Source organism: Jaculus jaculus, chromosome 12 (assembly GCF_020740685.1).
Source record: "Jaculus jaculus isolate mJacJac1 chromosome 12, mJacJac1.mat.Y.cur, whole genome shotgun sequence".
Classification (NCBI taxonomy): domain Eukaryota; kingdom Metazoa; phylum Chordata; class Mammalia; order Rodentia; family Dipodidae; genus Jaculus; species Jaculus jaculus.
In genome coordinates this window covers 42762633-42783307 of record NC_059113.1, presented here as the reverse complement: position 1 = coordinate 42783307, position 20675 = coordinate 42762633, and the positions used below count along the sequence as shown (strand labels likewise).

The 20675-nt window shown below is 46.1% G+C and overlaps 1 protein-coding gene across 2 annotated transcripts; it reads right to left on the bottom strand.

The window, feature by feature from the left end:
* Positions 1-4428: 4428 nt before the first annotated feature.
* Cln8 (CLN8 transmembrane ER and ERGIC protein) lies at positions 4429-17083 on the bottom strand. 2 transcript variants are annotated; one of them, XM_045131786.1, is made up of 4 exons: positions 16866-17083; positions 13906-14013; positions 10780-11437; positions 4429-6328 (listed from the first exon to the last, which is right to left on the bottom strand). In XM_045131786.1, the coding sequence occupies exons 3-4, from the start codon at positions 11320-11322 to the stop codon at positions 6005-6007; spliced, it is 867 nt and encodes a 288-aa protein (XP_044987721.1). In that variant the 5' UTR covers positions 11323-11437; positions 13906-14013; positions 16866-17083; the 3' UTR covers positions 4429-6004. The 2 variants fall into 2 exon arrangements, with proteins under 2 accessions (XP_044987721.1, XP_004663142.2); XM_004663085.2 differs by lacking the exon at positions 13906-14013.
* Between the last annotated feature and the right edge of the window lie 3592 nt (positions 17084-20675).

Genomic DNA, 20675 nt, shown 5'->3' with positions numbered 1-20675 from the left:
AGGGAAGAAGGAATAAAAAAATGGGGGAGGAACTGGGCATGGTGGTGCACAAGCCTTTAATCTCAGTACGCTGGAGACTGAGGCAGGACTGCTGTGAGTTCAAGGCCAGCCTGAGACAACATAGTGAATTCCAGGTCATCCTGAGCTAGAGTGAATCCCTACCTCAAAAAAGAAAATGGGGGAGGTTTAGGAGAAACTGATTTTACTCCATGTGATGGATGTTAGGAATCAGTAAATTTGGACAAAGAATATATAGATTTTGTGACTTTTGTATTTTCCCAGCTTGTAAGTTTGAAATTAGTTCAAAATAAAAGATTAAAAATAAAAATGAAATGCAACAGAGTAACTTAAGCTCTTTAAACCCAGACCCTTGGCTTCTATGACCCATCCCATCGTTTTCTAAAGACAGCTCATCATTCACACTGCAATGGTAAGCCCTGCTCATTTCATGAGCGTCTCAGTCTCCCCCCACTGGGGAGAGGGAGCATCTGCAAGTGGCCTGCCTAACGGAGCCTCCAGTTACTCTTCTCAGGTAACAGTGCCCTGGCCTTCACCCTCTGTTCTGCCATCCCTGTAACTGAATTAGGCAAAGGAAGAAGGAAATGGGGAGGCGCTCTGCACTCCAGGCTAGTCTTTCTGTGATGGAAAATGCATCACCCAGAAGCTCCTCCACACTGACATGTGAACAAGAAACCACTGTAAAGGGTCAACTGGCTAGATGGCTGGGCCAAACAGAGAGCCCAGGAGTATATAAAAAGCCATTTTAGTGAATGAGTTTCTTCCTGAGCTTCACTTTTTTGTTTCATGACTAGTGCTCTTTAAGTACGTTAGCCATGAGTCAGTAGACAATGTACACTGGGAGGAGTTTAGGTGGGGCAGTCTCCATCAGCCTGAGCTCTGGCAAGCTTTCCTAGAAGTCCCTGTGGCCCAGGTCCCTCCTCTGTGTTTGTTTTGCATAGAAACAGTCTCTGGGTGGAATGAGTGTGCTGGGCTCTTCGTGACAGAAGACAACTATGGCTGAGATGGCCTGAGTTCCTACTGGGATCATGCCTGTCACACAGCAGTTTTGAAAAACAACACAATATTGTGAAAGTTATAAGGACTGACCCATGTAACGTTTGGCAAGGGCTTTTCAGACTGACAGACTTTCAGTAATAACTGAGCATTTTAACTTTGGGTTGGTTTTTAGAATCTTCTGACTTCTATGGGGTCACTGGCTTAAAATAGTGGAGTAACAGGAAGAAGCCTCAGACAGACTGGAGTGTATAATGTACAGTGGTAGAAGGCTCCCTGAATACTGCAGTTAAAGAAATGAATTTACAACATGGGCTCCAAATCACAAGCTGGAGCCCTCCATCCATGTCTCTGGGTTTCATGGAACCCCTAGGCTCTCTTCAGGAGAGTCCAGGTTCTTCCCTCTCAACCCAGGGCTCAAGCTACACTGCAAGAAAGGCTACTGGTCTCTGGATGTGACAGTCAAGTCCACACATTTGGAACTGAATTATCAGAGAAAGGAAAACAAGTTTTTAATATTTATTTTTTAAATCAATGTATTTCATATATGACTAGGCAAGTATATTTTGTTATAGAAATAAGAGTACACAAAGTACACATCAGTAACTGAAAAGGGGGGAAAGTGTTATTTTGCTTTTCAGCAAGAGGAATATTGAATTAGTAATCTCTCACAAAACAGCAAAACAAAGATATTTAGAGATGGAGTTGAACTCAAAGCATCAAGTAGTAATGACAATGGAGTCTCATTTGTGCTATTGACTTTTAGGTGAGTTGAGATCACATCTCATGAGGGCCTCTGAGTAGAGCTCAGGTGGTGGGGGCCGGGCATTCAAGCCACCTACATTACTGGTCTCTAGACCAGGCTCTCAGGAGGCTTATGTCTCAGGAGAGGTAAAAATGGCCTTCTAAAGGACCAGAGCAGGGCCTGCAGCATGAAATAGGTTCGCAGGGAGCCCAAGGACAGAGTTGGTGGCCTGGAGCGTCTTTGTATGTTGACCCTAGGGGCAGCTTTGCACCACACCACCAACCAGTCTCAAGGAGTCCTGCCCAACCATCTCACTTATCTGCATGGCAAGATAGACACAGAAGAATCAACACAAGGCTTCTTACTTTGTAAAATACCTTATCTATTTAATACAGACAATGTTTCATAGCCATATTCTCGGGTTAGACATACACTTGTGTCCACACCTTCAGTGTGAAAGGAAAGGTTGGTCCCACTAGAGGTCTCAGGCCTGCTGAGTTTTCTCCCCAGGCCTCCTCTGGTTGTATGGGATAGAGCTGGCCTCCTGATTTCCTACACTGCCTTACCTAGTTGAATATACCCTTGGCAAGTGTCATCCCTTTGGGTTGGCACATACTCTGTCAGGTGTTGGGCAGATGTGGACCATCACTTGTCAGTTAATTCACTTCACTCATTTGCTGGGTGTTAAGCAGTAACCTTGTTAGTCATGGCTGGATCTGGAATCAGTCAAGGAATGAAAGAAACACCAACTGTATGTGGAGTTCAAGAAATCCTACTGATACAGGGTGTTAAGTTTGAGTGTGTCCTTCCAAAATCACCTTGACCATTACTGCCAAAGTGGGGTGCTGAGCAGGCCTCCTCCCAGCTGTAATCAGCTGCTGGGAGTAGCAACAGCCTTGTCTGGGGGAACCCTCACAGCACTTTGTGCCCAACCACAGTGACTCAGTATCCTACAAAAGTCTGTAGGTTATTAGTTTAGGCTTCTGTCCTTCTAGCACTACTGAAGACACAGCCTCCCTCCCTCCCTCTCAGGATGTAGCACTGTGTGTCCTGGAAGCAGAGGCTGGGCTCCTTCCTGACAATGAATCTGCTGGCACCTTGGCCCTGGCCTTATGTCCTCCATAGCAAGGAGCAGTCTCTAATCTTCATCTGAGACCCAGTGTCAGGTGTTGTCTCTGCTCAGAGGACTTAGGCCCTATTAGGAAGGTCACCACAGGAAGTGTAAAACCTGCTTCATAGCCCAGGTGCAGGCGTGGCCCCTTACTAGCTGTATCAACATAAGCAGTCAACAGGTCTCAGGGCCTTGGCTTCCCGTCATACAGTGAAAACAAGTGACTACTGCAGAGTTCAATGCACAGAAGGCCCAAGATTGTGTCCTTTGGCACCATGCCTTGCAAAAGACTACAGTCACTAGCTGTGATGTACTAATTTCAGCACTCCATTGGGAAGCCTGTGGCATACAGGGAGAAATAAGCAGTTTGGTGGTAAAAGGGGCAAAGGCAAGCCAGTGGATGGGGGCAGGATCATTCATCCTGTTCATGGAGAAAGGAAAGGCACACTCCCTTCTCCAGTTTGGAACAAGGAACATGGGTGCAGATATATTTCTCTACTGAAAGAGAAACACAGTTTCACAGGCCCACCAGTTAAGCAGTAGAGAGTTGGAGAGAGGGAGAAAGGTGGGGGGATAAAGAGAGTGTATATGAGTGTGTGAGTGTGTGTGTGTGTGTGTGTGTGTGTGTGTGTGTGCTAGGTATGGTGGTTTGATTCAGGTGTCCCCCATACATTTATGTGTTCTGAATGCTTAGGTCTCCAGCTGATTGTAATCTGGGAATTGAATCCTCCTGGAGGCAGTGTATTATTGGGGGAGGGCTTACGGATGTTATAGCCAGCTTCCTCTTGCCATTGTTGGGCACACTCTCCTGCTGTTCTTGTCCATCTGATGTTGTCCAGGAGGTGATGTCCACCCTCTGCTCATGCCATCATTTTTCCCTGCCATCATGGAGCTTCCCCTTAAGTCTCTAAGCCAAAATAAACCTTTGTTTTTCCCCCACAAGCTGCTCTTGGTTGTTTTCTGCCAGTAATGAATGTGAACCTGACTGCAACACTAGGCAAGCACTCTACCACTGAGCTGTACCTCAGCCCTGCAATAAGTCCTAACACACGATGCAGGAGTGAGGTAGAGAACATGGCAAATAGAAGCCAGCATGGGCTGCAGAGCAGGCCAAGTTCATGAATGTATCAGCACCAGAAATCTTTGGCTCCTGAATTTCACTTGCATTGTGCCTGACTCCTAGATATGTTCACCACATGGATGGTGTGGGGTGACAGGCTAGAAGGTAAGTCTAGTCCCCAGACAATAAAGGCAAGGATTACTGGATCACAGGGTCACCAGAGCCTCCTCACCTGACACTCTTGTCTCTAAGGACCTCACAGAGAAGTCCTATGGGAAACCCAACAAATAGCACTCGGACTACATGTGTGAAGACAAAGGACGTAAAGTGTGAGCCCCTGGGGAGGTCACAGTTCTAGTGAAGATGAGATACAAATTGGCTAAATCCCAGGCTGTGAACACATGACAATTTGCTATCTCATTGTCTATCTCCAACGTCCAACATTCTCAAGCAGCAAGACAGGCTTGCTTTAGGAGACAAGAACTGCAGGTGCTTGAGTTCTGTAAACAGCAGTGACTTTATTCAAATTCTGCCCAGTTGGAAACCTCCAGCTACTGCTGGTTCCTCATGAACAGATTCATCAAAGCAGCCACAAGAGCTACAGGCTTTTCAGTTTGAGTGTCTTAGGGATGCAGTGTAAATAATGCCTTGGAATGAGATAAATAGGCATCATATATCTTGATCTAAATACAATTGATAAAGTTAAAGCACTAGTCATCAGAATAGGCCCAGGGTTCCATGGTAACAGGTACAGGTCACATATGCTTCTCACAACCACCTAATGTGTTTTCTGTAAACACATTTTCAAAAGTAGTTTTGATGAAAATAAACTTTGTCCTTTAATTGCACTCTGAAGTTGAGTAAGTTTTTTGTGTGTCTGTCAGTAAAACTGATAAGTTGGTATCTGAAGTCTTTCTAACCAGGCACAGCAGATCGGCAACTTGTTAGTGGTCACATCAAGCAGCTAGCTGATGGTCTGTTCTGTACTCAGAGCCCACACTGAGTGAGTCCAGGACCAACTGACAGCCCACAGGGGAAAATCACTTGCTTGTCTTGAATTTGCCAGAGCAGCATGATCCTTAGATTTGGGGATAAGGAGATGGAGAGATCACTTAGCAGTTAAGGCACTTGCCTGCAAAGCCTAAGGTCTCATGTTCGACTCTCCAGGCCCACATAAGCCAGATGCACAATGTGATGCAAGCGCACAAGTTTGCACATGTGCACAAGATGGCACACACATCTGGAGTCCAGTTACAGTGAGAATTACTAATTCTCTCTCTCTGATAAAAAAAAAAAATAATAACAAGAAAAAACAAAAGAATGGGGAGGAGGCTGGCCCCTGACAGAAAACTTTGTCAATTAAAAATGGCTCTAAATATCAATACTTACTTTATTCTTTCAGCTGAAAATTATGATGGCAATAAAAAAATTATCATTTTAAAATAGGTTCCTTGATTTAAACAACCAAACAAAAAAAGTACAAAATTTCCCACCCTACACCATGCTAGGGTGGGTGAACAAGGTCGCTCAGCCTTACAAAAATCTGAATGCTGTCCTTACACCAATTGCCACCAGATGGTGCTACTGCACCACAGGCTTAAAATTCCACATAATGAGAAATTTTGACAAGAGTAAGCAAATCACATTGTTTTCTTGGGCCACTTCTTTGCAGTTAAAAAGAACATGACTTCCAGATAAGTCATGCGGACTGTGAGTGTGCTATCTTGTTCACATCCTCACAGGCACTTCCTTCTGAAGTCCCTCCAAGTATTCAGTACACAGCTTCTTCTTCAGCAGCTTGTATGCCTGGTACCAAGACTCCTTCCCAGATGCTGACAGAACACATCATAACAGTCAAGGAGACTGAGATGGTAAAGACCTTCTCCTGAAGGCAAACCAGGGTCCCAGTAATACTTTGTGGCTACTTCAAGATTAATACTAACAAACGCACGAGGTTAGCACTCTACCTAGACTAAGCACATTACTACCTTATTTGTAAGTCACCACTCATGGAGCTTTGCAGAACCCAAGTATCCTTGTGCACTGGCATCATGGTCCACCTGGCTGTAGAGTGCTAGGTCCTCTTCTTCTGCAGCACCTGACCGTTGGTCCTTTCTGGCCTGCTACCCTTGGGTTCGGGATGTGTGAAGTTCCAATCCACGGGATTGAGAAGCTGCTGTGTCTTCTTGTGGGTCCAATAGGGGTTCAGGATGAGTGTAAGCAGGACCAGTCCAAACAGGAACAGCATGAAATGAGGCAGGTACAGGCTGCTGACCAGGCTGTCCCAGTGCCAGAAGCACACCCACCACATATGGTAAGTGAGTACCATGCGGCAGTGAAACATGTGGATCATCATCCACTGGTTGACCTTCCAGAAGAGCGAGTCTGACCAGCCAGCCTGTGGGACAGGAAGCACAGATGTCATTGCAAAGTTGACTCCTTCCACACATTTCAGAAAGGCAGTTATGCCCTATAAAGCAATCATTTTTGCCAGAGCTTGACCCTTGCTTTAATTACTCTCTCTCTCTCTCTCTTTCTCTCTCTCTCTGTATATGTATATGTATGCATGTGTGTGTATATATATGTATGTGTGTGTATATATATGTTTTTCAAGGTAGGGTCTTACTCTGACTCAAGCTGACCTGGAATTCACTATGTAGTCTCAGGCTGGCCTCGAACTCACAGTGATCCTCTTACCTCTGCCTCCCAAGTGCTGGGATTAAAGGCCTGTGCAACCACACCAGGCTCACTTTATTTGTCTGAAAGAGAGAGGGGAAGAGAGAAAGAGGCAAATACAGAATGGGTGTGCCAGGGCCTCCAGCCACTGCAAACGAACTCCAGCTGCATGTGCCACCTGTGCATCTGGCTTATGTGGGTCCTGGGAGTTGAACCTGGGTCCTTTGGCTTTGCAGGCAAGTGTCTTAACCGCTAAGCCATTTCTCCAGCTCATTTGCTTTAACTTCTGATCAAGAGCCCGAGCCTGCTGGCAGCTCACCTATTGGATCTGCTCTATTGGACCTTAGATGAAGGCTGAAAGGTAACTGCTGTCATATTATGCTAAATTTGCACTGAAATTAGTTTTAGCAGTTGCCACTGAAGCTGAGCAGGTACTTGGTGCCTTGGACATGTTCCACACAGACCAGGTGCTTCCCAGCACCAGCCTCACCAGCAACTCTGAATACCAACCAACCCTAGCTGCAGACACTGTCCTGCTTGCACAGAAGGAAGCTTAGCAAGAGAGGGGGCTGGTCTGGATAGCAGGACAGGAGGGTGTGGGATGCTGCTCTGCAGGGCTCCTTGGGTCTCAGACAAGCTACATCACTTCACCTCCAAGAGGACCCAAAACAAATTTTTGAATTCGTTAAATCAAGAAAAGAAGGGGGGATGATGGGAGTTCGGAATATGCAAAAATAAGAAAGAAAAAGAACAGTGTAAAAAAAAAAAAGAAAAAGAAAAATATGTGTCCGGATGTTCTTTGACAAAAAAATCCCACTGGTTGAGTCAGTAACTTAAGGGAAGGCCTAGACATTATATAGGAAAATAGACTAAGAAAATGAGAATTTATCTCTTGGAGCATATGTTCAAATGTTGTGATTTTTTTTTCCCAAAAGCAACTTCAAACCCATTTGGCTCATGTACCTACATTACACAAGACATGCATGCTCTTCTCTAACACAGTGATGGTGTCGTCAGCATCTACAGACAAGGAAAATTGCGCACATAGCAGCAGCTTTCCCTGGTTGAGAGCAGGCGCTGTGCTAAGCCTTGTGTCCTTGACTAGTGCCCACGACACCAAGATGTCTACAGGACGACTTAGACCAGACCGGATAAGAAACCTGACGAGGTCACTACACAGCAGACAGAACAGAACCGTGTCAGCCACAGGTACACTCTCACCCATTCCTATCAAGAGCTCTATCCCATGACAACCTAGAATGTGATGGAAGAAGCGATGAGCACCTTAGAGGATAAACACAATTAGACATAGTGGAATATACCTGCAGTCCCAGAACTCAGGAAGCTAATGCAGCAGGATTGTCATGAGTTCATGGCAGGCCAGGGTTTCATAGCAAGACTTTGTTTCATTTAAAAAAAAAAAAAAAAAAAAAAGGCTGCTGTGCTTACTTATAAACCCATCTTTCACCTTGATTCGTATGCTTCAAATCTGACCAAGTCATATCTTGATAACAGGAAGATTCTAAGATACTAATGCCCCTTATGCAACAATCTATCAGCCTTATCAAAACTTCAATGATTTCCCATATTTCAGACAGCGGGTAGTTCTAACACCTGACAATACTTGAACTAGTACAACAAAGAGCTATCGAGACACACTGAAACTAAGCTATGTTGATTCAGAATGTAGAGGTCTGCTGGCTTTGGTACAGTTAACCTGAGTGGGATGAGAAGTAACTAACTAGGTAACCTTTTCTCCATCCTGCACAAAAAGCACCCTAACAGCTTTCCAGAGCACACAAAACCCCACAGGTAAAGCCTCTCATGAAATACCTTGTGGGTTTTGCTTTCGGTGACTGACAGTTTTCACAGCAACACTACAGAGCCTTTAAGAGCCCCATGCTCTGCATGGTGAGTTACTTCTAAAGCCCATGTTTCCAGAGTGAGAGGTACTAGTGTGCGGAGTGCTGGACCAAAGATCCTCTCCAGCACATTCTACTTTGCTCCACACAACACCCTTGCTCAAGCCAGAGGAGCAGGGAATCTCTGCCTCAGATTCCTCACACAGAAAACTGATTAGCTACATGATGAGGGAAAAGATGCTTGCAGCCCCAAGGTCCTAGGGACTCACTCAACCAGCTGCTTCACTTCCACTCATTTTCCTAGCATGGAACTCAGCAGTGTCTGGGTCATGTCAATGACTTTCTTCTTCATTTATTAAAATGATTTTTGTAAAAAGGTCTTACTCTGTAGCCCAGGCTGAACTTGAATTCTCAAACCTGTCACTGGCTGCTGAGACTAGAGGTGTGCACTGCCATTACCCCACTCATGTCAGTGACTTTCAATCTACTCATGACTTCCACCTTTTTTCCAGTGTCCTACTTTGAATATGCAATGTCTCCCATTGCCCACATGTTGGCATTAGTATACTACAACACTTTCTTAACTACTTGGGCCAGCCTTGGGTCCGAGATCCCAACCAAGTTGTGACGCTAAGCTGTGAAGCACAAATGTTTGTATGTGTGATGTACCGACACCATCCATCAAGAACCCAAAAGCAGGAATGACTGTTCATATTCATTTCCATTTCCAGAGACCCTACAGCACTCTTCTGTGCAAGAGAAGAGCTCTCTATCACAACCTGCTTGTATGACTTGGTAGACATTAGCAGTATTTCACATTTCAAATTAAAAAAATCCAATGACAGGTACTATGTCCTACAAGACAGCAAGAATCTGAGCTAAAAAATAATTTTAGAAGATGCTAGGCATGGTGGCACACACCTTTAATCCCAGCACTTGAGAGGCAGAGCTAGGAGGACTGTCATGAGTCTGAGGCCACCCTGAGACTACATAGTGAATTCTAGGTCAGCCTGGGCTAGAATGAAACCATACCTTGAAAAACCAAAACAAAACAAAAAACAGTTTAACATGGGGCAGGGGAGTGTAGAGATGACTCAGTAAAGTGCCTGCCTCATAAGCATGAGGAACCCCAGAACTCACATAGAAATGACATGTTTGGTGGCACATGCTTGTAATCCCAGTGCTGAGGAGGGAGAGACAGGAGCTCACTGGCCAGTGTAGCCAATTGGTGAGCTCCAGGTCAATGAGAGAGACTGTCTCAAAAAAGTAGACTGTGCCTGAGAGGAACAACACCTCAGGTGTACCCTCCATAGGCACATATGCATGCGCAGACACATGCACACACAAAAAAGATTAACATGGACATTTTGTCATAAAAATGAGAATCATGATTATTTATAAAAGGCACATATTTTAAAACTTTTAAAAAATTGAGATAGGGTTTTACTAGGTAACACAGGCTTTTCTCATACTCACTCTGTAGCCCAAGCCATCCCATAACTTACAATCTTCCTGCTTTGGCCTTCTGAGTACTGGGATTACAGGTATATATACCAACACACTTGACTTAAATACACACACACACACACATTTTCAAAAACAAAAGGGACAAATCACAATGTTAGGTGCCAGCACTTTCGGTCACCAATGAAACAATGAAATATGGGACCCACAGGGCTCAGGATGAACAGCATGAGATCCATCTGGGACAAGTAAATGAGATAAGTGGGCAAGTTCCCACCAGCCCTGATCAAAACCAAAAAGCAAAAACAGTACGTGCAGACACATACATATCACTTCAACATTTTTTGTATGTACTAAAGTTTTTAACTGTTTTCTAGGGCTGGAGAGATGGCTTAGCAGTTAATGCAGTTGTCTGTGAAGCCTAAGAACACAAGTTCGAATCTCCAAGCCCCACGTAGGCAGGTGCACAGTGATGCAAGTGTCTAATGTCACACACATGCACCACATAGGGGTGCACAAATCTGGAGGTTGTTCACAGCAGCTGAAGGCCCTGGCATGACCATTCTCAATCTCTCTTTCTCTCTCCCCCTTTCTCTCTGTGTCTCTCAAAAATAAAGTAGTAAAAAGAAAGTTTTCTAAGGCATACAACACTACCCAATGAATCCTAGGAACTACCGAACTTTCATTTACTCTGAGATTTTAAGAAACAGCATTCGGCCAGCTGAGCTTTCCATATGGCTGCATTCAGCTGCAGGGCCCTGATGACATTCCATCTAGCGAACAATTGTACAAGGCACTTTGCTCCACATTTAACCTCAGGACAACCCCACCCCTCAAAAGTACCTACCTTCAGGAGCATCCAGGAGATGCAGGTAAAGGGGGTGCTCATCTCCATGAGCAATGTGATCATGGCTAAATAGTGGCCAGCTCTGAGGTTGACTGCTGAGCCAAAAAAACCAAGAAAGGCGAAGAGGTGGTGGACAACCAAAAACACATCAAAAGTCCGGAAGAACAGGTTGAACAGGTGAACAGCCACATTTTCAAAGAAGAAGAACCCAGTGGCTGTGGTAATATGAAACCAGCACCAGTTTTGCTGGCCAAGGGCTTTGTCACCTTGGAGCACAGGGTCCCCCAGCAGAGCCCACAGGCCTGCAGCCATACTCTGCACGCCAAAGACGGCACGAGTGGCTGCCAGGTTCCAGAAGACCTTCTCTTTGGCCACCAGAGAGCGGTAAGTGGCATTTAGGGAGGATGACAACTGGTGACAGACCACAAAGACGCCCAGGTAGAAGACGAAGCCAGCTACTACCAGTGTGGAGCGGATCTTCCAGGAAACATAGTCCAGGTCAAAAATGCTCTCTGACATCCCACCATTGCTCACAGGAGTCATGGTCCTGAACTGTACACCAGGGGAGTCCTATACCAACTCTGGGCTGCTGGGCCTGACACTGTGTCCCAAAAGTCAGCACAGTTGTCTCGGCGATCTTCAGGTCTCCATCCTCAACCTGAAGAAGAGAAAGATTCATCTGACACATCACTGCCCCAACAAGGCAAAGGCACAGAAAGCATTTCTTTTCATTCCATACCCTGTTCTTAATGCACTTACAAAAAGATAAACACAGCAAGACAACATCTATTGGTATACAAGAGAAATAATATAAATTTATGTGGAGAGGCACAATGGATCTCAGCCAATACAGAAAGTAGGAATGTCCTAGTATGGTATATGGGCTGATGCTCTTCCCACAGAACTCCACAGTCTAGGCTCTAGCTTCCATGGCAGATTGGTGGTGAGCTATGAAATTCACAGAGGCCACAGAATAAAATGCTTCTAAGTAATTATACTGGAGCATATTCTGTTGAGGTATTTAACCTCTAAAACCTGAAGTATGAACATTCATTTGATACTCCAACTGTACCATGCTTCAATCACTGCCTATGTACAAGGACACAGGGTCTCCATGTACTGGCTATGGGTTCTTTGGACTCCTGTAGGACTCAGTTTCATCAGGAGAACAGACCATGAGCACTGGAGAGGGGTGGATGCTGTTGGGCTGAAGCAAGATCCAGTACATGGTACAGGTTGAGCTACCCTAATCTGGAACATTCTAAGATCTAAAACTTTCTGAGATGGTACTTATTTGTTTTAGAGACAACAGCCTGTCATGTGTTTCCACTCTTCCCTTTGGTTCCTTAGTCAAGACTCTGGCAAGGCCTCTACTCCTGAACTCCTGCCCAGGACCTATGAGTCTCTAGCCTGGGACCACCTACCTTCCTGGGTTCCACCCTCAACTTGCCCCACACCTTGCTTCATGTTCCAGCCTTTGAGTTCTTCTTACCTCGGGGCATCTGCAGAGGACCCTGCCTCCCAGGCCTACCAGCTATTTGTGAAAGCAGGTCATGCTGGAGCAAGCATTCCTGCAGCAAGCTCCAGATGCACCTGCATCCCCAGTAGGACTGGAACTGACTCTATCTGCTCATTTAGTTCCAGCTTCCACCTCAGCGCTTGTCTGTCCAGCCTTATATCTCCACTTCCTGGCACACAATGGGCTCTTGTGAAATATTTACTGAATATGTACAAAGATTCTAAATTGGGCTCAAGTGACCCAAGTATCTGAGTTAGACCTGCTTTATTTGTAAAACTGCAAAGCCAAAGTCCCAAGTTCTCAAGACTGTGAAGCAGCCTATTGGGCCTTTCTGTTACAAAATCAGCAGCCACAGAAAGGCAGCCTCAGAATCCAACCTTCCTGGTCCCACAGAAAGCCAAGGCACACCCTGACTGCTCTTCTCCAAGAATGAGGGACTTCTCCATGCCTATACCAGGGAGGGGTTAGCAGGAAATGATGCACCCTCATTGTGGGAGGATCCCAGCTCTGGCTGAACCATGAGGCAGCAGAGTAGAGCTATCATAAACATTACACTTGCTGTCTACACTAAATCTTATACACTCCATAGGCCTCCAAAGTACTAGCCCGTGTGGGCTAGTGCTAGAGCACAGGCTGGGGCTAACCCCAAGGACAGAGGAAACACCTGGAACTTTGAAACTCCTGGATTTGATGGTGGTTTTGCTGGTTTTCCTCTAGCTTCACACAGGCGGAGTGGACTCAATTATCATATCCACGGGTCTCCCCAAATTCTGGCAGCTCTGTGTCATTCTCCTCTGGCGTGTATATTTTCAGGGCACTTGGAAGTGCTCTCTAGAGATGACAACCCTGAGGCTACTCTGTCCTCATAGCTCATGATCTGCTCATATTGATACTCTAGTTTACTCACACATCTCCAAGGACACTAAGTTAACTCTGTACTCAGGCCAAATATAACACTGTCCTACAGGGTAAGCCCAATTAGCCCTGGCTCTGCAGTTTTTTATTTGTTTCTTTTAGGAGACAAGATTGTACCATAAACACATGATCTGCCCACCCAGCATTCTAAGCCAGGCATTTTACCACAAAGTACAGGCCTAGGAGAACAAGGCAGACCTTGTGGACTAGAGACAACCAGAGGCCTCCGTCATAAACACTGAATGGCAACGCAGGACTACACTACACAGAACTGCAAATGGCTGAAACACAGGTTCCCCAAAATCCCAGCATGCACTTTTCCACAAGTCAGTCATAAGACCAGGGTTATAGTTCCCATTTGCCATTAATGTACCAATGTGCTCTTGGTCAAGACATCTAGCTTTTGTGGGGCCTCTAAATTAACATGGTCAGGCCCCAAACTATGAAAATCTGTACTAAGCCCATGTTCTGGAACAAGGAGAACAAGTGTCAATTCAAGAAGGTTCCATCTAGTCAGGGTTAAGAGGAAGACCAGGGTCTCAGAGCCAGACGATCACAAACAGCCTAGCTGAGTGGGTTCTCATAATAGTTTCACTGTTGAAAGGAAAATAAGTTTCTTCCCTAACCATGTTGGGGCCAGGTGCCTGGCCCTGAAAGTGCACAGTAATACAGACTAACAGGATGTCAAGTACCTGGAATGTGTCAGGAACATCTGCCTGGTTTGTTTAATCTTCATCAGAGAGAGAAAAGCTCCCAGGTCTTCAGGCCACCTTCTAGAGACAGGACCTCTAAGGGAAGTACTGTAGACACATTGGTCAATTACTCACACAGATGTGAGTGAGCCAGAAGAGAACCTGCAGGTCCTCCTGGGAGTCTCAGAGCAGGTGCCAATAAACATCAGGTTTTAAAACCAGAACCCTCACCAAACTTTATCACTACTTCCCCCACTCTGGCTCCTTCTCAAACCTCCTGCTATGTGTTCCCACACAGCAGTGTGCATAGCTCTGGGCAAGCCTGTGCTCTCCAAGTAATAATACCAGCTGGGGAGGCAGAAGCAAGGTACATTCAGTTTCTTGACTTATGATGGTCAAAGGCAAGGCTATGGCTCCAAGAAACTGGATACAGCTGTCCATCTTCCCTGAGGTCCTGTATAGCCTGGCTGGCTGACCCCTCTGTAGTCACAGCTGCAGCTCATCCTGAGTCACCATGCAGGTACCACAGAGGCACAGCTGGGACTGCTGGGCAGCTCAGAGGAGTGTGGAGTGAGATGCAGTTCTTCTTTTGTATCTATTTCTGCTTCTCAACCCAACCACATCTTTTTCACCTTAGAAACCTGCAAAGGGACAGGGTGTCACCACCATTCCCCTACTGCATGCCTGCTTCAAACCAAACCCAACTTGAAGACTTTCCCACCTGACACACTGCATAAAGTAGGAATGCCTAACCTTTTGACATTGTGACAGAACATTGTTATCTACAAAGGTGGGTTGCATTCATAGCTATCCTGGGACACTGGCAGCCCATAGCCACAAGTTGGATAGAACTGGCCTAAAGTGTACTGCACAGGAGGCTGGCCCTGTCTCATCCAATGGTAACACTGGAAACCAGTCAACCCTGCAATTGCTGTGGAGGAAATGAAGCCATGACAGAAGGGCCTGCAAGGTAGCTCTGCATAGATCCCATCTCCAGACTTAGCAGGACTTCATTTTCTTTGGGAAAAATATATCTCCAAAGCTAGTCTTATTTGTTCTCCTATAACATTGATTGGTCTCATCTGTTCTACTGCACTGCACTGTGCCTTTACAAAAAACTGAACGTATGGGCTGGCTCTCAGCAGTCAACAGCACTTGTTTGCAACGTCTGCCGGCCCAGATTCAATTACCCAGTACCCACATAGAGCAAGACACACAAAGCAGCACATGTGTATGGAGTTCCTTTGCAGAAGAAAGAGGCCTTGGCCTGCTCATTTTCTCTCTCAAATAATACTTTTTAAAGGCTAATGCAAACAAATGAATAAGAGTGTTAGTCTAGAGCTACAGTGTGACAGGGCCATGTTACCAGAAGCTGGGACTAAGCATCCAGCAGGCCTCTTGGGCTCTGTAGGCATCTGACAGCTCCTTCTGCTCACTATAGATACCAACATTTTCCTGTCTGGTTAAGATAACAGGTTCCACTCTTGGAAGTGAATTCCAAAGAAAAGACTAGCCACACATTTTCTTTCAGACTATTACTTCCAAAAGGCCCACAAGCTCTCCCTCTTTCCCCACTTCCCTAAAAGGATCATAAAACACAGCAGCATTTACCACTGACTGGGCCAGGGTCTTCACTATCTGTCAAGTCAGAAGTGTCCCATAAGGATCTGTGAAGTTCCTTTCCAAGAGCAGGAACCTTAACCCCAAAAGCTGTGGTTTCACTTCATGCTTCAATACTCAGAAGTTCTCTATTTTAACCCAGAAATCTTGCTTCAGCATTCCTTTAACTCATTTACTTTTGTAAACCTACTTTTGTGTTTTGCACAGTGATGGTTACTCTACTGGATCCTTCTTTAACATGCTAAACAGAACACAACATGTTCTGTAGGTATGAGAATTATCTTCCTAACACTTTGAGGAACACACATTTCCCCCCAAATTAAAGGAAATACTCAATTAGCAAAGCTGAAAAATTTAAATGTGGAAACACAGAAACTAAACCTTGTTATCTTCCCACCCACCTCTAAGCAATATCACTAGTTTTTGGTGTCTGCTGGCCCAACCTTTTTCTAGAGATAAACATTTTCTTTTCCTTCATAAAAAGGGAGAAAACCACACAAACTGCCTGTTTCTTTACTTTCAACAACATGCCAAAAAATTCCTTGTCATTCTTCTTCCACAAGGATGTTGGTTAGCTGTAGAGACCCACCATCCAGATGTAGGCTCAGGGTCCTAACCAGATTTTCCAGATTCTCATTGGTATAAAATGTTCTGTACTGAAAGATATATGAGGTCATCAAGGGAAGCTGCTGTTTTAGCTCTTTTTCAGGGAAAACAGATGTTGGGGACAACCTTAAAAGGGCCTCGAGAGGAGAAACTGTCTATTATGGCTGTTTCCTTAACAGCCTGGGACTTGCAAGCCAGGGCTCATCTACGGTGTTCAGGAAGGCTCAGTAGGGCATGGCATCTGATAGTCCCCAGACGCCTGATGTTTTTTTAATCATGGCTTTTTCTTTCTCACGATCATCTGACTAGTATATATATTATATATATATTATATATATATATATATATATATATATATATATACATACATACATATATATATATATACATACATACATACATACATGTAGAAACAAACCGCAAGTTGATAGTTAACAGATTTCATTTACAACAAAAATAAGCAGAAAGTTGGTAGGTAAAAATGCAAACAGGTCTTCGTACACACCTCACTGGTCACTCAGGTTCTGACAGTGGTCCACAAAGGCATAGGTACCCCGACGCTGAGCAGTCCCCCACTCCACGCTTCCTTGAACCAGAGACCCCTCCCCCCATCCCGTGACCAGCTAGCGCCCACCGTGGGCTGACCCTCGCGGCGCCCCTTCCTCCCGCGCTGACCCCGTGACCTCCGACAGCCGGGACATTCGTGTGAGCGTTCAGGCCCCTTCACGCCTCACCTGCACTCAGGTGAGCCGACCTCGGCCTGGACCAGCCTGACAGAAGCCGCCGCCCATCAGTCCGTCAGCAGGGGCAGACTCACACGGGCCGGGGACACACCCCGCGACGTGGGCGGGACCAGGACGGCTGAGTCCCGGTCACGTCGCGCCCACCTGGGTCCGGCCGTCAGCTGACTCGCGGCTCTGGGACCTGCCCTCCCACAGGGGGCCGACATCACGGACGGCACTGTCGCGAGCAGAGGAACCGGCTGGCCGCAAACACGGCCCACTGCGCACGCGCACCGCGGGCCCCGCCCACGCCCGGCGCTACCACCGCGGGCGCGGGGGCCACGGGTCGTACTAAGCGGCCTGACTTCCAGCCGGGACTCCGGGCCTCACCAGTTGTGAACCAAGCTGGTAGCTAGAGTTCGTATGTAGCAGGGGTAGGAAGGGGTTCGTGGAGGAGTCACCGAGACTCCTTCACCCATTCCCATGGAGACTGCCGCCCAAAGACCCCCCCCCCCTTTGCACTCCGGCCCTTCCACTTGGAGCTCCCCCCAAGACCCCTCCACCAGATCCCCGACATCTCCTCCACTCCGACTGCTCCCGCGCTGCGCTGGCCCGCGTGGGGGCCAAAGGCGTGCGTGCGTTAAGGGCGTCTCCCTCCTGGGGTGGTCAGCGTGCATCCTGTCCCGGGGAGCCCAGAACCTGCGGCGGGCATGGGCTGGCTCGCAAGGCGCAAGCTGAGGGAGCGCATCCCTTGGTGGTGCCTCTGGGCCCGAATTCCTGCGGTGTGGGGACTCGACGGAGCCCACCCCGGAGTTCTGCCGGGCGTTAAAGACAGCCTGGGAGGAGGACCAGGGACCCATGGGCCTGGTAAGAAGGCGACTGACAGGCGACTATGGTGCGGCTGTGTTGCCTGCAAATAAGGCTGGCTTTCCCACCAAGAGCACCGGCGAGTTGTCCCGAAATTTGCAGAGTGGGGCAGTCCAGAAAAGGAAGAGTCCTACTGACTCACTTCACCCCTGCCACGCACCTACCCGAAGTCTCGGCTCACGAAGGACAGCAGCGGCGGGCGCAGAATCAGAATCAGCCCCTTGGCTGTCAGTATAGCTGACCAGGACTTGGGAAACCCACAGCCACCTAGCCTAGCAGGAAAACGGTAGCTCAGCTTATCCTCTGAGTCTCAGAGCTCCTTGTGCAATCTGGACCCAACACTGTGTTGTCAGGTGCTTTAAGATTCCAACCTCTTATCAGGGTAGGGCAGCTGCCCACCTGGCCCCTGGACTGTATTTGAGGACCACAGAGCAGAACCCTCCCCTAGAATCCTTTATGGCATTTATCACCACCCTGAGGCAGGAGAGCTACTTAGGAAATAGAAGAGACATAGCATGTCTGTTTTCTGTATTTCAATATAATTAACCAGGCCACCTGCAAAAGAATGGACTCTTCCTCAAATGGTTAAAATGGCAAATGAACTGCCTTAAGTCCAATCCTTCACCCATTCTACGTGTGACCTATGTATGAATAAGGATCCCTTTGATTTTTATCCCTACTAGTATTCTCACCTGTAGCCTTGCACAAGTATGCTCAGAACAATCTGCTCTTTAAGGACAGAATTCTGTGGTTAAGAAAAAGGAGAATGTCAGCTCATCCTCCCTATAACTAATGTAAATTTAACTTCAGAGTAAGAGGCTTCAAAGTCCCCAAATTCCAGCTGAAGAACCTAAGGGTGTTCCTTTCTTAATGCCCACACAAGTCTGCCTGCTTGATTGGTAAACTGGCTATCTGCTTCACTCTTACTCTTGAAACTACTGTGGTGGATGCCAAGGTCCAATCTACACTGGAGAGGCCCAGATGCTGTGGGAGCTCCTCAGGTTGTGCCACTGGCAAACCTAAGTTAGTTCCTGCTGCAGTGGCGATCTGATCTTTCAGTTTATGCCTTAATTTAAAAATTAAGTTTATGTGACTATTTTACTTGTTATTTTATCTCTTCTAGCAACAATGTTGTTGACGTAAGAATAGGGACCTAATTTGCTTCACTTTTCTGTTCCCATGCCTAAAATACTACCTCAAGCTGGGCGTGGTGGCGCATGCTTTTAATCCTAGCACTTGGGAGGCAGAGGTAGGAGAATCGCCATTCACAGCCACCCTTAGATTACATAGTAAATTCCAGGTCAGCCTGAGCTAGAGTGAGACCCTACCTCAAAAAAATAATAATAATAAAATACTGCCTCACACTTAACTGATGATAAGTAAAATGTTTATTGAAAGAAAAGAAATGATAAAATAAAAAACATTGGCCTCTAACAAATCTTTCTGTATCCACCTGCTTTCACATTCTGCACTGGATACGTGACCAAAAGGTGCCTATGAAATTGAATTAAAAATGATAGACCCTGAGACCCATTTTCCCTTGTTTCTTTAGTGTGGCAAAGAAAACTGCTTTAGCTCTATCTCAGAACTGCCTTGGGCATTCAGACATTTAAATTATGAATGTCTTTTGGAAGTCAGTGACATAGAATTATATCTCTTCAGCACACTGTGGAAAGGGTTTACATTTACATTCTATTTTAATAGTTTCCTAATGTTCCATTTAGGTTCTTGGCAACCCTGAATCCTTTGGGTTGTATACAACCATGAGTAAGTAAGTGTTGAGTGTTTACACAGGCTAGAGCTTTGGTTATAGGCCTGGGGTTGTTTGTGTTCATCCTGGGACAGACAGCATAGAGGAAGATGGAACATTAGCCTGCTCAGTATGTCCATGTGTGGTTCTCAGGTTGTAACTTACTGCTTTGCTTTTTAAGCAACCACTGGTTAAACTGAGGATAACCTGCTGTGGGATTTGGAGGACGAATCCAGTCTGGAAGCCTAGCGTGGTAGTGCACGACAAGAATCTCAGCACTTTAGGGGTTAGAAGTAAGAGGATTAGGAGTCAAAGGTCATGTTCATCTACCTAGTGAGTTCAAGGCCTGTCTGGATATATAAAACCCTGTCTCAAAAAAAAAAAAAAAAATCCAGCTTGACTCCTGCTGTCATCATAGTGGATGTGTAGAACCTGGCTACTCCTGTCTGTCCACCTGGCCCAGGTATCTCTCCCCACAGATGCAATATCAAGAGTATTCCTTGGAAGGTTCTGGTGTGTCAGGGGCAGTACTGCACATCCAGGTGTCACAGTTACTCATCTCAGGCACCATGATCCACATTCCATAAGAAGAAATCCAGTGCCTTTGAGGTCAAGGTTACAAGCACCTCCACACAGCTGCCCTGAGACACCATGCCGCAGGTCATTTGGAAAAGATAAGTTAGATGACTGTAATGGAGGTGGTGGCAAAGGGCAGTATAGTATTCTTTCCCTTAATATTTGGAATCTCTCTCTCTCTCTCTCTCTCTCTCTCTCTCTCTCTCTCTCTCTCTATATATATATATATATATATATATATGTATGTATATATGGATGGATATATATATATGTATGTATGTATATATTCCTGAAATTATTTTCTATAGCACAAGCAAGAATTCCAGCTTCACCTGAGTAGAGGTCTCTGCAAACAGCCACGGAGCTGTGCCTCCCCCTCTTGCCACTGAGAAAAGCATGAAGACAAAAGTTTGGAACAATAGCATCCTCATGCCTAACAAACCCCTGGCCCCTGAATAAACCAGATAATGTGTGCTCTTTGCTGGCAGGCAGCCTGGGTTTCCTGAAACTCTTTCTCTCATCTTTTTTGTATCATGGTAAAACTTGCCTGAGCACTTGTCCTCAGTCTGGTTTCACTTTTGGAATCGCTGGGACAAGCTCCCTAGGCTCCCATATAACAGATGAGCCGC

What these genes read in the sequence shown, in the direction of transcription:
- Cln8 (XM_045131786.1), bottom strand. Translation starts at nt 11,322, where the DNA reads ATGACTCCTGTGAGCAATGGTGGGATGTCAGAGAGCATTTTTGACCTG. An exon ending in TCTCCTGGATGCTCCTGAAG is followed by an intron (nt 6,329 to 10,779) that starts GTAGGTACTTTT and finishes CCTGTCCCACAG; the next exon opens with GCTGGCTGGTCAGACTCGCT.